This window comes from Anas acuta, chromosome W, assembly GCF_963932015.1.
Source record: "Anas acuta chromosome W, bAnaAcu1.1, whole genome shotgun sequence".
NCBI classification, from domain to species: Eukaryota; Metazoa; Chordata; class Aves; order Anseriformes; family Anatidae; genus Anas; species Anas acuta.
This window is the reverse complement of record NC_089016.1, coordinates 29,235,261-29,247,955: the sequence shown is the minus strand read 5'-3', so window position 1 is coordinate 29,247,955 and position 12,695 is coordinate 29,235,261. Positions and strand designations below refer to the sequence as shown.

General features: G+C 43.9%; 1 protein-coding gene across 2 annotated transcripts in view; it reads right to left on the bottom strand.

The window, feature by feature from the left end:
- The window catches only part of WDR7 (WD repeat domain 7), a 95,471-nt gene extending 83,061 nt beyond the window's left edge, over nucleotides 1-12,410 (bottom strand). The window contains exons 1-9 of one of the 2 annotated variants that reach the window (XM_068664860.1): nucleotides 12,240-12,410; nucleotides 8,407-8,578; nucleotides 7,080-7,186; nucleotides 4,930-5,008; nucleotides 4,318-4,492; nucleotides 2,735-2,811; nucleotides 988-1,107; nucleotides 649-794; nucleotides 54-156 (exon numbers count right to left, since the gene is read on the bottom strand). In XM_068664860.1, coding sequence (XP_068520961.1) covers nucleotides 54-156; nucleotides 649-794; nucleotides 988-1,107; nucleotides 2,735-2,811; nucleotides 4,318-4,492; nucleotides 4,930-5,008; nucleotides 7,080-7,186; nucleotides 8,407-8,565 — 966 coding nt within the window. In that variant the 5' untranslated portion in view covers nucleotides 8,566-8,578; nucleotides 12,240-12,410. The remainder of the gene's footprint in view (nucleotides 1-53; nucleotides 157-648; nucleotides 795-987; nucleotides 1,108-2,734; nucleotides 2,812-4,317; nucleotides 4,493-4,929; nucleotides 5,009-7,079; nucleotides 7,187-8,406; nucleotides 8,579-12,239) is intronic. The other variant, XM_068664861.1, reaches the window with a different exon arrangement.
- Between the last annotated feature and the right edge of the window lie 285 nt (nucleotides 12,411-12,695).

Sequence of the window (12,695 nt, the reverse complement as noted above, 5' to 3'; positions counted from 1 at the left end):
CTCAAGGAGAAATACTGACCATAAATGAAAACCCCAAAGAAACGTGTTTTTACCTGTTTATCTGCTCTGTCCAATACGCTGTACAATAAAGGAGGATTTAGATTTTCTACAGCTTTCCCCACATCGCTGCGAAACGAATCACTAGCTGGTAGACAGCTGGGTTTAAGAACGAAAAAAAAAAGGAATAAAATGTATTGTATGACTGAAGTGATCACTCTATCAATAGCTAACTAAATAATATGCTAGATTCTTAAGCAAAAACAGTATCCAAGCCCTTAAACACTGCATTTTCAGAGTTCAGAGTTTCAGAGCTCAAAAGAGTTCAGAGTTTCCGAGTTCAAAACATTTGGCTTCTTGCTCAGGACCAAGCCACACCAAACTCAAGTATTCCTCCAACATACCACCAGGTAGATCTGCATACTTCTTTATGCTGTGATGGCACATGAAGGTCAGAAAGGATTTCTTGTCTGACTTATGTGAGAATACTGGAGGCTCTATATGATAAAACTGCATCTCCACCCAGAACAAAGAAATGTTTGCATATCACAAATTAAAAGATGTAAAAAGAAAACCATTCAAACCATTCAAAATGTCTCATGCTTTAATCTTAAAAAAAATAAGGAATCAGAGCATTTCATTGTTGAGTACCTGGGTGGTAATTTATATATGAAACTTTGTCCATCTTCTGTCCACACAATGACTTTATCAGCCGACACAAAATCACCACCGGTCCAGGTCTGTTCATTTTCACTAGGGAGCGAGCATAAAAGGGAATAATCTCCAGCATCAAAAACCTGAAAAGAAACAGAAAAGTCTATCAGCCATCAACCAATTGCAGATTAAAATGCCCAGGCAGCAGCTAATTGCAGTTTCCACACACACATATTAAAAGGATTTAAGACATCTTGATCTGAATGTCTTACTGGCAATTTAATTACACGAGGTGCTACAGTGAGAATAAGCGAGCGTTTGTTCAGCTTTCCTTACCCTCCAGTACTTGGAGCACACCACCAACAACGACCGCTGGGTAAATGAGCAGAAAGAAATGCTTTGACAGTTCTGACAATAAATAGGTTTTGACTCCTCTTCAAATATCGGCGTGGTATCCTGAAAAAAATAAACAGGCAAAGTAATTATATTAAACTATCTCCATTTTATTTAAAAAGCCTGCAGACTGTCACAGATACGAGAGTAACATATCTGTTAAGAAGAGAGCTAAAGAAATGATGAGAAACTGGCTTGTAGAAACAGCCAAAAATGGCACGACCAGGAGGCTGTAAGTTTTATTTGGAGAGCACTTGTGCACAGCCCCATCGGGTGTGAGCACTGAGCAGTCAGCGAGCTGAACTGCTGAGCACACAAGGCTGTTTCCTTCCTCATGTCAACAAGCTCACGTCCCCAAGTCCCCAGCCACAGACTGGGTTAGAGGTGAAGGTTCAGTCACTGCTGACCACACTCTCCTGAGATCCCGCCTAGCACCAGCAGGCAGCACGGGACCTCATCCCTCCAGCCCTGCACCCTTTGCTGAGCTAGGGCATCAGACGGGCAACCCCATCGGTGCTGGGCATTGACCACCCTCGGTGCACATGACAGCGTAACCTTCTTTTGGTTATGTTGAGGGTGGTTTCTGATAGCCTGTCCAGATGAAAACGCACCCAGAACCTGGAACTGGCAGTCTCTACACAGGCAAACGTGTATGGAAATCAGGTAACAAGGAAACACCCAGCTGATTTTTTTCCTTCCTCAAACTGACCTTAGAACACGACAGAAAACGTGATGGAAAAGGAACTATGTGATTTCATAAGGTGCCAGATGGCCAACTTCTAAGGAAAAACCAAGCCCTTGTCACATTTCTTATTCTATTATTCCTCATAAGGAGATCTGCAAGAGCATGCGGCATCCTCTTTTGTCACTTAAGTCTAACAAATTCCCCAGCTGGACAGATTAGTGGTGCCTATTTAGCACCGTCACTCTCAGTGGATTACCTTTCTTCTGGACAGCAAGCTGAAACTAAGCACATTCAGCTCACATTTCATTCTTGCAGGGCTCCCACCACCCCAAACAGACCATGCTCCTGTTTAGCTACGAGTTTCTTACTTTCATGCCTTTCACTGTACTATGCAGAGTCAACAGGCATTTATTAATATCACGTTCCAACTAATGAGGGCTTACCCTGCAAGGTTTTCATATAAAATTTGTCCCTATCAGTTCTGCATACAGCATAGCATCTGGATCGGTTTGGAAAGCTAAAGGTTACTGAAACTATCTTTTGTTGCTAAATTCACTTTGGATCTCAAAAGCCTGTGAGAGGTACAAGATAATTTCAGGAAGGAACAGGACTTTCAAAGAAGAAAAACTAGAACTGAATAGACAAAAATACTTGCACATCATTAACACAAATCATTAAATGGCACAAATAAAAAAATAGATTTGTAGAAATTAATTACTGTATTAATTTTGAAATAAGTTCTGTACATGCCAAACAAAGAACATCATCTTCATTAGGATTTCTGCTGGTAGTATGTTTTTTTATTTTTTTATTTTTTTAGAAAAAGATAAAGCACATGATACTCCAGGTAGCAGGAAGAACGGGAAAAAGGATTAACAGATGTTCTCTCTTCACCAGAGCAGGACTTAACGGAAAAAAATAAATAAATCTGGGAGTTAACAGTTGAGGGCGGTATGTCCTTTAAGATTTTGGGGAAATGTCACTAATTCAGAAGCCTTTGCTCACCTGCATGCGACTCACTTCAGAGGTTATTATCCATACTTTCAGGATGCCAGTCACCGAAACTGCTACAACAGTATCCTCTGGGGAGAAAAAAAATAGGCTGATAAATACAAGAATGTCTTCATGTTGGTACACACTTGCATATCTGAGTACATCTGACACGAGGGGTTGTCTCATCACTGCTGAAGCTTCATGGGCAATGTATGCTAGCTGTACGCTGTGCAAGCAACTTGCCTGGGGGTTCCCCAGCAGTGTCTCTGAAAAATGAATCCATTCCATTCATTAACCACGCACACTAACCAACCCCCCCACGCCTATTGCTAGGCACTTTCTAGAAATTCCTGTTTTTCCCAGGCAATTCTGCTGCAGGACAAAAATCCCCAGGCCAAGAGATAACTTCTTGATTACAAAAACACAAACACGATTCAAATGATTACAAAACACAGAGTGAAATTAAATGCAGTAGCAGGGAACTTAAAACCAGAGTTCGCTTCCCGTTGTTCCAGCAACTTCGATGTTGTGGAGCCAGCAATTCAGCGTTCCCACAGCAGCCCTTTGGGAACAGTTTACAACTGCTGTCAGCCCTAATTGAAGGTAAGTCTCTTCCCTTCAATCTTCTTTCTTAGTGTTCCTCAAACTCTCAGAAATCAACAGCTTCACCAACAGAAGAAGCTGAATGAGGCACATCTCCACAGCTGCCAAAAATTTAAAGCCTGGCATCTGAGCACAAACTACCAGCCAAACAGATGTGTGGACAGGTACTGCTTCAAACCACGCTAACTAATCCACTGCTGTACATTCTGTCTGCCCACATACCTCTTCTCTAAACTGCCTGGCATTACTTTTAGAAGTTCCTCTCTCTGCAGTCTTCAGTTTTTTTTATTGTGTACTGTAATCAGCACTTTTCCCAAACACATCTCCTGCAATAATAGCTTTGAAAATGTTATGACAGCACTTCTCGTAAAGCTACTAATCACAAGGAATATTCGCGGTATGTATATATCTTGTCAAAATCACAATTCCCGGCGTGCCAAATGATCTCGATGTATGCCACACATCACATTAGTAATGCAAATGACAGCCTTAGCATCTAGAGTGCTTGCACCTCTTCCTTTAGCCTCGTGCCAGTTTCCAGGCTCTTGCTATCACAGCGTTCTCCAAAACCCTTTTTCAATTCTCAAAGAGAAAACAAGTTATCACTCTAGCGGAATGTGCTTTTATTCCAGAAGAAAAATGCCTCTTCCTGTAGGAATGCTCCTCGTCCTTCGGATTTCAGCACACGCAGACACTGAAGATAACAGAACTGAATTACTTACCAGGTGAGCCTGGAACCTGTTGTAGCTGATTTCACTACCTGGCTGCTCATTTTAGGTTTTACTTGTGAGAAAGCACTAAAATGTATCCCGTGGGAGTTTTAGCTCTGGCTAAAACAGGAACAGAAAGGATACCAAAACCACAACAAGTCTTCTCCCTGCACACTTTCAGGGACTAGATATAACTATGTATGCACTGCTTTTTTGAGAAGTTGAAAATAATATTACCTTGCAGGGAGGCAAAGCCATAATAAAAGCAACAAAAATATTTACCTTGTGTTCTATTGGATTTAATGATAGTCATGGAGCTGATCCAGTCGGGAGATATCTTTGATACCAAAGAATAAAGAACTTCAAGGCTGGTAGCATCCACAACAAGAATTTCTGGATAATGGCCATGGCATAACAGTCTCCCTTCACGCTGAGTCCCGACTGTGAACTGATAGAACTAAACGGATATTAACACAGCACAGAAGTTATACTCCATGTCAGTTTTTAATATTAAAAATTGCTCCTGGGCTCTGAGCAGAGCTTTTGCTGAGGCCCCCAGCTGCTGTTATCTGCCTGAAGCAACCCTTGGACGGCTCACCCAGCTCTGGGGGCGGATAGGAGCCTGTAACAGCCCTGCCTGCTGAGGTCAACCTCCCTCCCCAACCTCTCCCAGCAGTACTTCTCTGTTTTATCCTAGTCCTCCATTGTTTCCAGGATCTCTAATTATTTTTCCCCCACAAGGTGAATTAAAGCACCTATGTCCAGCTCTAGGGCATTTGATGATACTGCATAACTTTCTACACCTCGTTTTAATTTTTAATAACTGATCTGTAGTTAGTTATCCCTGCTGCACAACAGAGAGCCGGAGCTCTGAAGCATACCCAGAGCACTAACCTGTATGCCAGTGTGCGTGCAGGCCAGCTTTGTAAACTCTATGCATCTCCCATCATTCACATCCCACAGACACATCTCCCTAAAACACAAAAGACAAATTACAGCCACATCCAAAACATTTCAGTCTTCCAAGGAGTAAAAAATTATTTACACTGGGAGAATCTGAAACATTTATTATTGATTATGTGAGTTGTATTTAGGTAAAGGAAACTCAAAATCTACTTGAGTTAATTCTAGTTGAATAAACACAGTTTGTTCTTCCCTATAAAAACAAAGGGAAATGAGCAAAATGAAAAAATACATCATGAGCAATCAATATATTAAGTAAATGCAAGCATTTAACTGAGAATTTCTCATTTCTCTCACCACTATTTCAAATAATTAAATACATCTGCTGCATCCCCTAAGGTGTCCAAGGATTAGTTTGCCTTTTCCACATCAGCGAGGAAGAAAAGCATATTACAGAAAAACAGAACTTCATCACATGGCAGTGAACACTGGCGGTTTTTCAGAGGTTCCAGGCTGGCAGGAGCTGGCAGCATCACCTGGTACTCTTCATGAAGTCACGGAACAACCAATTATAAATAGTATCAGTAGCTATTTTCCTGGCTTGCCTTATAAGAAAATATTACAGATACCGCTATGTATGAATTCAGATTTCAGAGGGGTAAGGAACCATTTCCCCTTATTTACAGCATTTTCCCCCAACATTTTGACTTTCAAAATTTTATATTAAAATTTAATCAAAACAGAATCTGTCAGCTGCTGCCTCATCTTTTTTTCCCCCTTTGCATCAGGTGTATCATTAAATGAAACATCATCGAAAATTTCTTTGGTTTTAAAACCAAAACAAAAAGGCTACTTGGTACTGAAATCACTGCAAGGCAGAAACTCTAAGTTTTGACACACTCTATTCACAAAGTCCAGGTTAAAAGGTTGTTTAAATACATAATTCCCCGACTTTGTCAAATAAACTTATTGGGTTTGTTTGGATACAAACTGACCTCTCTCTCTCCAACTGCATTTATATAGGCAGAGGCTAAGAAATTTCTTACTCAGCCACAGTTGATCAAATCAACCTTCCCTTCTGGTAACCAGCCTTTAAAAACAAAGCAAATACAAGAACAGACTCCAACACTTCTTTTTCCTTTTCTAGCTGGTTTTGCATACCAGCAGTCTGCCATTCAAACCCTAAGTTCCACACATGAATGAAACAGCAACTCTCAGTAACAGATACATGCCCTGTAAGGATCATCTCTGGAAACACTTTCAGGTCAGATATTTTGCCTAATTAAAGAAAATCGAATTAGAAAATTGAGCTATTCAAAGCAAATGTTGAAAAAGCAAAGCACAAGGGCATACTTCTAAAAAATAAAAAATAAAAAAAAATAAGTTATACATGCACACCGTTTCTAAGTGTTCAAATTTATACTAGTTTAAGGAATAGTGTGTGTGTATGTAGTATTACCCTGTGCTGGTAAGGCTCAAGAAGATGCTAAAATCAGTAGTAATGAGATGCCTTGCACTAAGACAAGTGAAAGATGACCCCATCCTATTCAATGCAAGCCCACAGAGGATGGCTACTCATTTGGAACTGAATTGCTCACGCTCTTCTTAGAAACTCAAAAGCTGTTCTAGACTCCTGCTGACAAGAGTAATTACTTCAGCTGCCTGAACCTAAACTAGGCTCAAATTATGGCAAGAAAAAAGAGAGTCACTCTGTAAGAGGAACAAAACCATGGGCTGCTTCCTAGACACTGCTTGCTGGAGCCCAGGCCTGGGCTGGCACACAGTCAGCCAGAAGACGACTGCAGATACACAAGGGTACAGCGCCTGCATCCTCCCTGCTCGCGGGGATTTGGCTGCCCAGGCTCCCGGCCAGCTTTGATAAGAAGCTGCATGGCCTTGAGGAGCCCTGGGAACAAGCAGGGAGCTCCCACAGTGCTTGCTGCTCAGCCGCCTGGGGAAAAGCTCTGGAGCAGGTGTGGAAACCACTGCAGACGTACAAGCAACAGCATCCAGCTGCAGCAGAACTGCTTGATAAAGAGGTTAGAATGCAAAGAAGTAGGTGGAAGCAACCTGAGCTCTCCCCTACCCTCAGCCTCCATTATTAACAGCCCCACACGGTAAGAAATGCCCCGAAAACTCACCCGCTCTCCGACGCGCTCACTACGTACTGCTTTTCACTGGAAGCAGAGGCCTTCGATAAACACGTAACTGAGGCTGTGTGACCAAACAGCAGAGCTCGGGGATTAATCTAGAATCAGGGAAATAAAACATGAGGTACCACATAGTTACTGCGAAATAACAAAGGCACTTTACTTAACTTGAATACACATATGCCAGATTTCTCTTTGATATTATATAAATGTGTTAACATATATACACAGTTTATTAGCACACCTGTGGACATCATCTCAAGTTTGCATAGAATGCTGTTATATTATGTGAAAAGACAGTTTCTACCTAGCACTGCAACATCAATTTGTGAAAAAATGCACTTTGCATAAAACTCAGGCCAGCAACAATTTTAGATCACGGACAGACTTTGGCCTGACTCAAAAGAAAAAACGGTGCTGTACTGCAAAAAGTGTTTCTCCCCCCCAGTCAAGCAAATTCACAACCCTCTACATTCATAAATAAGTTTATATACAGTCCGTTCACAGATGAAAGATGAAAAAAAAAAGTCCTTTGTCCATCCTAGAAATAAATTGCTGCCTTCTCCTGTTGTGTTTTTTTTTTTAATACATTAGACGTAAAGATATTTTCTGGGGGTAACTCAGATGTTGAGATTGTTAGGTATTCAACCTTTCTTCTTCCTGAAACATGCTGTATTTTTACAAGAAATGATTACTTCTCTAATGTATTCTAGGAGTTTCATACTCCTGTATTGGGGCAATTTACAGAATTCTATTCAAAAGAGACACTTGCAGATTTCAACTCCAGAGCAGCCGCTGCCATGATACCATAGTTCTATGTCTAACTATCAATCAATCATCAATCAATTAACAATCAATCTTTATCTCTGCTACAAGCGTTTTTTCCTCATTCCATTTTCATGGAAACGAGCAGTTCTTTTATTCAAAATAACCTTAAAGAGCTCTCTAAATACAGCTCTCTGGTCTCTGAAATCAGTTTCTACAACACAATTTAAAGCAGCTACACTTGAAGGCAATGGTAAGTTTAGAGTAGCTCCAGAAAAAAAGGAGATGATTATTTTTAAAAATTACTGCAGGAGCAGCAACAGAATGAGAGCAAAAATGCCTCTTTCTGACCTGAAATATTCACTACTGGGGGCATGATGTCACATCCAGATCTCATCTTATGAAGGGAGGAAGAAAGGAAAAATGAATGGAGTGTAACAAGAGCTGAAGAGCAGAATGGACACTGCCCTGTAATACCAAAGACTAAATCATTTTGGCAACAAAGATACACGCTTAAAGCGCACAGAAAATTAAAAATTATGCAGAGGCTTACCTCTAAATCCAGAGAGAGGTCCCAGAGACATATCTGTCCGTCGTGGCAGCCCGTGACGATCATGGAGACGTCATCCATTAGCAGCAGCGTTGAGATGCAGTGGGTGGGAGCCTTCCGACCCCACAGCACAATGGGCAGCACCAGGCTGTTCCCTGCCATTTTGCTCTCACACCTACCAAGTCAATCAAAATGATTAATTGCACTTAGCAGCAGGTACGCCCTCTCTTCACCTGGCACCCAGTTATCCCTTCCCTCCCTGGGGAAGGTGCTCACCTTCACGTCGGGATGGAATAACATACCAAAACTTGACAAACCCAGGGAAATGGGCTGGTGTTACACCTCACTAGTTTGCTTTCTTACAGAAGAAGATACTTGCCAAAGATACTTTTCAGCATTTCAGCATTTCCCAGTGTTCAGGAATAGTTTTGCCCCAAATCATCCTTTTTACTTCCTCATTTGCAAATCCAAGGACCTGTTGTCAAAAATAGGCTCTGCAGCTTCCTCTGGCTCACCGTGCACTTTCCAAACCTGCTCCTCTGTCAGAAGAGCCTGGCACGAATTTAATGAATGAAACTGGTGGAATTTAATGAATGAAACTGGATTAAAGTTACCTTCACTCATCATTGGTACGACCCAGGTATCAGGCATGCACAAGACCTATTCCAGAAACATGGAGTCCAACACAAACTAATGCTGCATCTCATCTACCTAAACATCAAGTTGAAATGTCTTCAAGAACACAGTTTTACACTAATTTTGACAAACTCTGCCTGCATTTCAAGTGCAACCAATCCCTGCAGCCAGAGGAATGGAACCTGGTAATGCTTGTGGAAAATTCATCACGTACTTGTACACTGCATCCAATCGCACTATGGGTATTAAAAGCTACTGAAGAGCCGTTAATTAATAAATAAATGTAAATACAGATCCCTGATCAAGCCCACTCTCTATTACGGCACACTGGAAGCTACCTTGAAATTGGTAGTTGTAAAAGCCGCCCGTAAGCACAGTGTTAATTGTTATGCAATGCCCAATCAATTGTTCCCAGCCTGGGTGCTGACAATATGGAACCGTACAGTAATCCTGAAAGATGCAAAGGATACAGCGACCTTACTGAAAGGTGCACGGCTGCCTAACATCACACAACAGTCAAAAGTAGTAATACAGAAGTCACCTAACAGATTTTATACTTTCCATGCAGACAAACACGAGAGCAAGCACTGCTCTCAAACATCACCAGCAGGACACTTTTTACAGGCTTCCACATACCCCCATTTCCAAACTTGTAGAGAAGAGAGGAAAAGTAATTCTCAGAGCATTTAACACCAACCCCTCGGGGAGAAAGAACAGAGAGCAAAGCTACCTCTTTCCTTCCAGTTTTTTACTATGGTATCGCAAAGCCTTCAACAGAAACTTCATTTTCAGGAAGCACCAGGGGCTCATTTCTACGGCTGCAGAGCTGGGACCAGGCAGACGAGCAGCTCTCTGGCATCACCCAACGCCAAACACAGCCCGGCAAAAACCCAGCCTCGCTTACGTCTGTCAACGATCGATGCATCTTTTTTTTTTTTTACATCAGTGATGACAACCTACAGCAGCGAATAAGCACCGTGCCCATTGACAGACGGTCCCAAAGCATGCAGCGAGGTCCCCAGCCATACAAAACCCGAACGATCTCGTGTTATCGTGCATGCTCATAAAAACCTCTGTGAGTTACCTGGCTTCACTTTCAAACTACCTCTGCCAAAGACACAATAAATACAGAGACGTGGGGATGTGGAAAAAGACCAATTATTACTTAATTCGCGTTAGTGCTTTCTGCCACAATTCACGCTGGGAAACCACCCCCAGTATTCTCCAAACTGGTTGGCATTTCTGCCTGTCCAGCCTTGCCATCTACTTTTATCCTTCTACGTGACCCCAAAAGACAGGCAGAAAACCCCCCAACCCTCCCTCCATCTGCACGCAAGCTGCTTCTGAAACTTCATTTTACTTTTACCTTCTGCAAGCTTTTCCACAACTTTCAGCCCTGAGAAGCCAGAGCTGTCGCTGAACCTCCTAAGACTCCAGAATTAAGTCATTTACCCCGAGAGAGAGTCCATGATAAGGGTTTTACAGAACAAGCAGCACCCGGACAGAAGTAATTTAGGATAGGAGGCTGTGCAGCTGGTGAGCGACCTGTCACCTGCACCCAGCCTCGGCACAAATGAACATCTGCTTTTAAATAAACCTACCCGTGCTGACGTTCAAACAAAGCAATGAGAAAGGGTAAGAATTAATCATTCCTTTCCCTATCGATGTTTACCACGTGTTAATGTCATTTTCCTGTATTTTCAGTGCAATTTGAATTCTGTTCTTATTCAGATTTGTCACCAGCGAGCACAGGGCTGGCTGCCATCCATGACATCAGCACAAACCTTCCAAATGGGTTGCATATTTTCAAGTGAACAGTGATTTTTACGCCTAATATTTAAAAAAAATAAAAAAAAAGGATGCTGAGGTGGGGAGAGGAAAATCCAGTGCTTTACCCTGTTACAGAAATGTTTCCCAGTCGGAACCCAAATATTTACACATTTACACTTTTAAGTAAATAAACAAACCGCTCTGTTATTAAACACAAAGGGTCAGTGACATGTGCTAGTTAAAATCTCGCTTGTTTCAGGTCTGTCAGGAGTGCTCAGGGGCTCTGGAAATTAGTTTGGACTCACTATAAAAAAGTATTTCTGCTCTCTTAACCTAGCAGCAAGCCAAGAAACCCACAGAGCACTGGGGGTGGGAGGCCCCTCGGGAGGTGCCGTGCTCCCAAGCCCTGCACAAGATGGGCCAGCAGCTGCCCAGGACGGTGTCCTGTCCCCGCAGTGATAACCTCTGGTTATCAACCTCTCCTCCCCAAGGAGGCTTTCGTTTCGCTTCGCTGTCTGCCCAGCAGAGCGCACGGGAACTCCTCGGGACTCGGTGTCAGAGGCTGGCTCCAGCTGAGGTAACACCCACTGCTTTTCCTCACCCCCTGCTCTTCCTCACCCAGTGCTCTTCCTCATCCTCCCGGCTGGTCATCTGTGTCATCACCACGCTGCTCGGAGCACAATTTCCTCTTTGCGAAGCCATCAGACAAGTCTCAGAGCACTTTTTAAGGGCTAACACTTTTCCAGTAAATGACTCCTTATTTTTTGGTCCAAGAAACGTTGGACCACGCCTGCACGGCACAAAATGCCATAAATGATCCTTATGGGTCCCTTCCCACTCGGGATATTGATTCTATGATACTAAATGATCTGCCTGCTGAGTTCGTTCAGTCTGACACCCAACAAACTGTTATTATATGCATGGGGCAAGCACTGAATGTGGAACTTGGAGAATGACTCCTGCGGTTTATCCCTGCTCAGCCACGCATGCACACGCGGATAAACACGCAAGGCAGGACAGCGGCCAGCTAATTACACCTTCAGGTGCATTCGCTGTGATCATTGACTGTTCCCACTTCAATATTAGAAAGAAATAATGCAGCTGCCAAGGCAAAGTGAGGTTGTGAGGCGCTGAGGGGGGTGGCGGGGCCGGGGGTGGCGGTGCTGGGGGCAGCCCCGGTGCTGCCCGCAGTGCGGCAGGGGCTCGCCTCCCTCCCGCACCCCCCTGTGCCCCTATTTTGGGCGCACCGCAGGACCCCCAACTACAGCATTACCACCGCCAGCCCCCCCCCCCATAACCCCACACAGCCGAGCCCAGCGGGGCGCACACGGAGCCGCCCCCCCCGCGATGCCCGGCCGGGCAGAAGGGCTGGGAAAGGGGGGTTTAAAGCACCTCACACGGCGGAGCGGTGCCGGGGGGGCCTCACTCACCTCCCTGCCCTCCTCTCCTGTCCTGTCCCCTCCTGTCCCCTGCCCGGCGCCGCGGGGGGAGCGGGCCCGGCCCGGCCCGGCTGTCGCAAAGCGGCGCCTGACGGCAGGGCACGGGGCGGGGGGGGGCGGGCACCGCGCGGCGCCGCCCCTCAGCACGGCCGGGGCACAGGCACCGATAATAAAGAAATAAACGGTTATCTCTGCGGCTGAAATAAGGGAGAGCGCTTATTTTTATCCAGAAGCAGTGAAAAGAGTGGAATCAGCTCGCAAATTGTTTCCCTGTGTGGTGTTTGGGGGCGTGGGGTCGGGATGTTCCACGCCCCCAGGTCCCTATAACCCATGGGTAAAGGCAAAGCAGCGCCACATTCTTAGTGCTGCTGAGGTAGTAACCAATTTAAGATCAACTGTGGCACATAAACATTTGAATAAACCCTAATACCGCATATTTTCATTGGA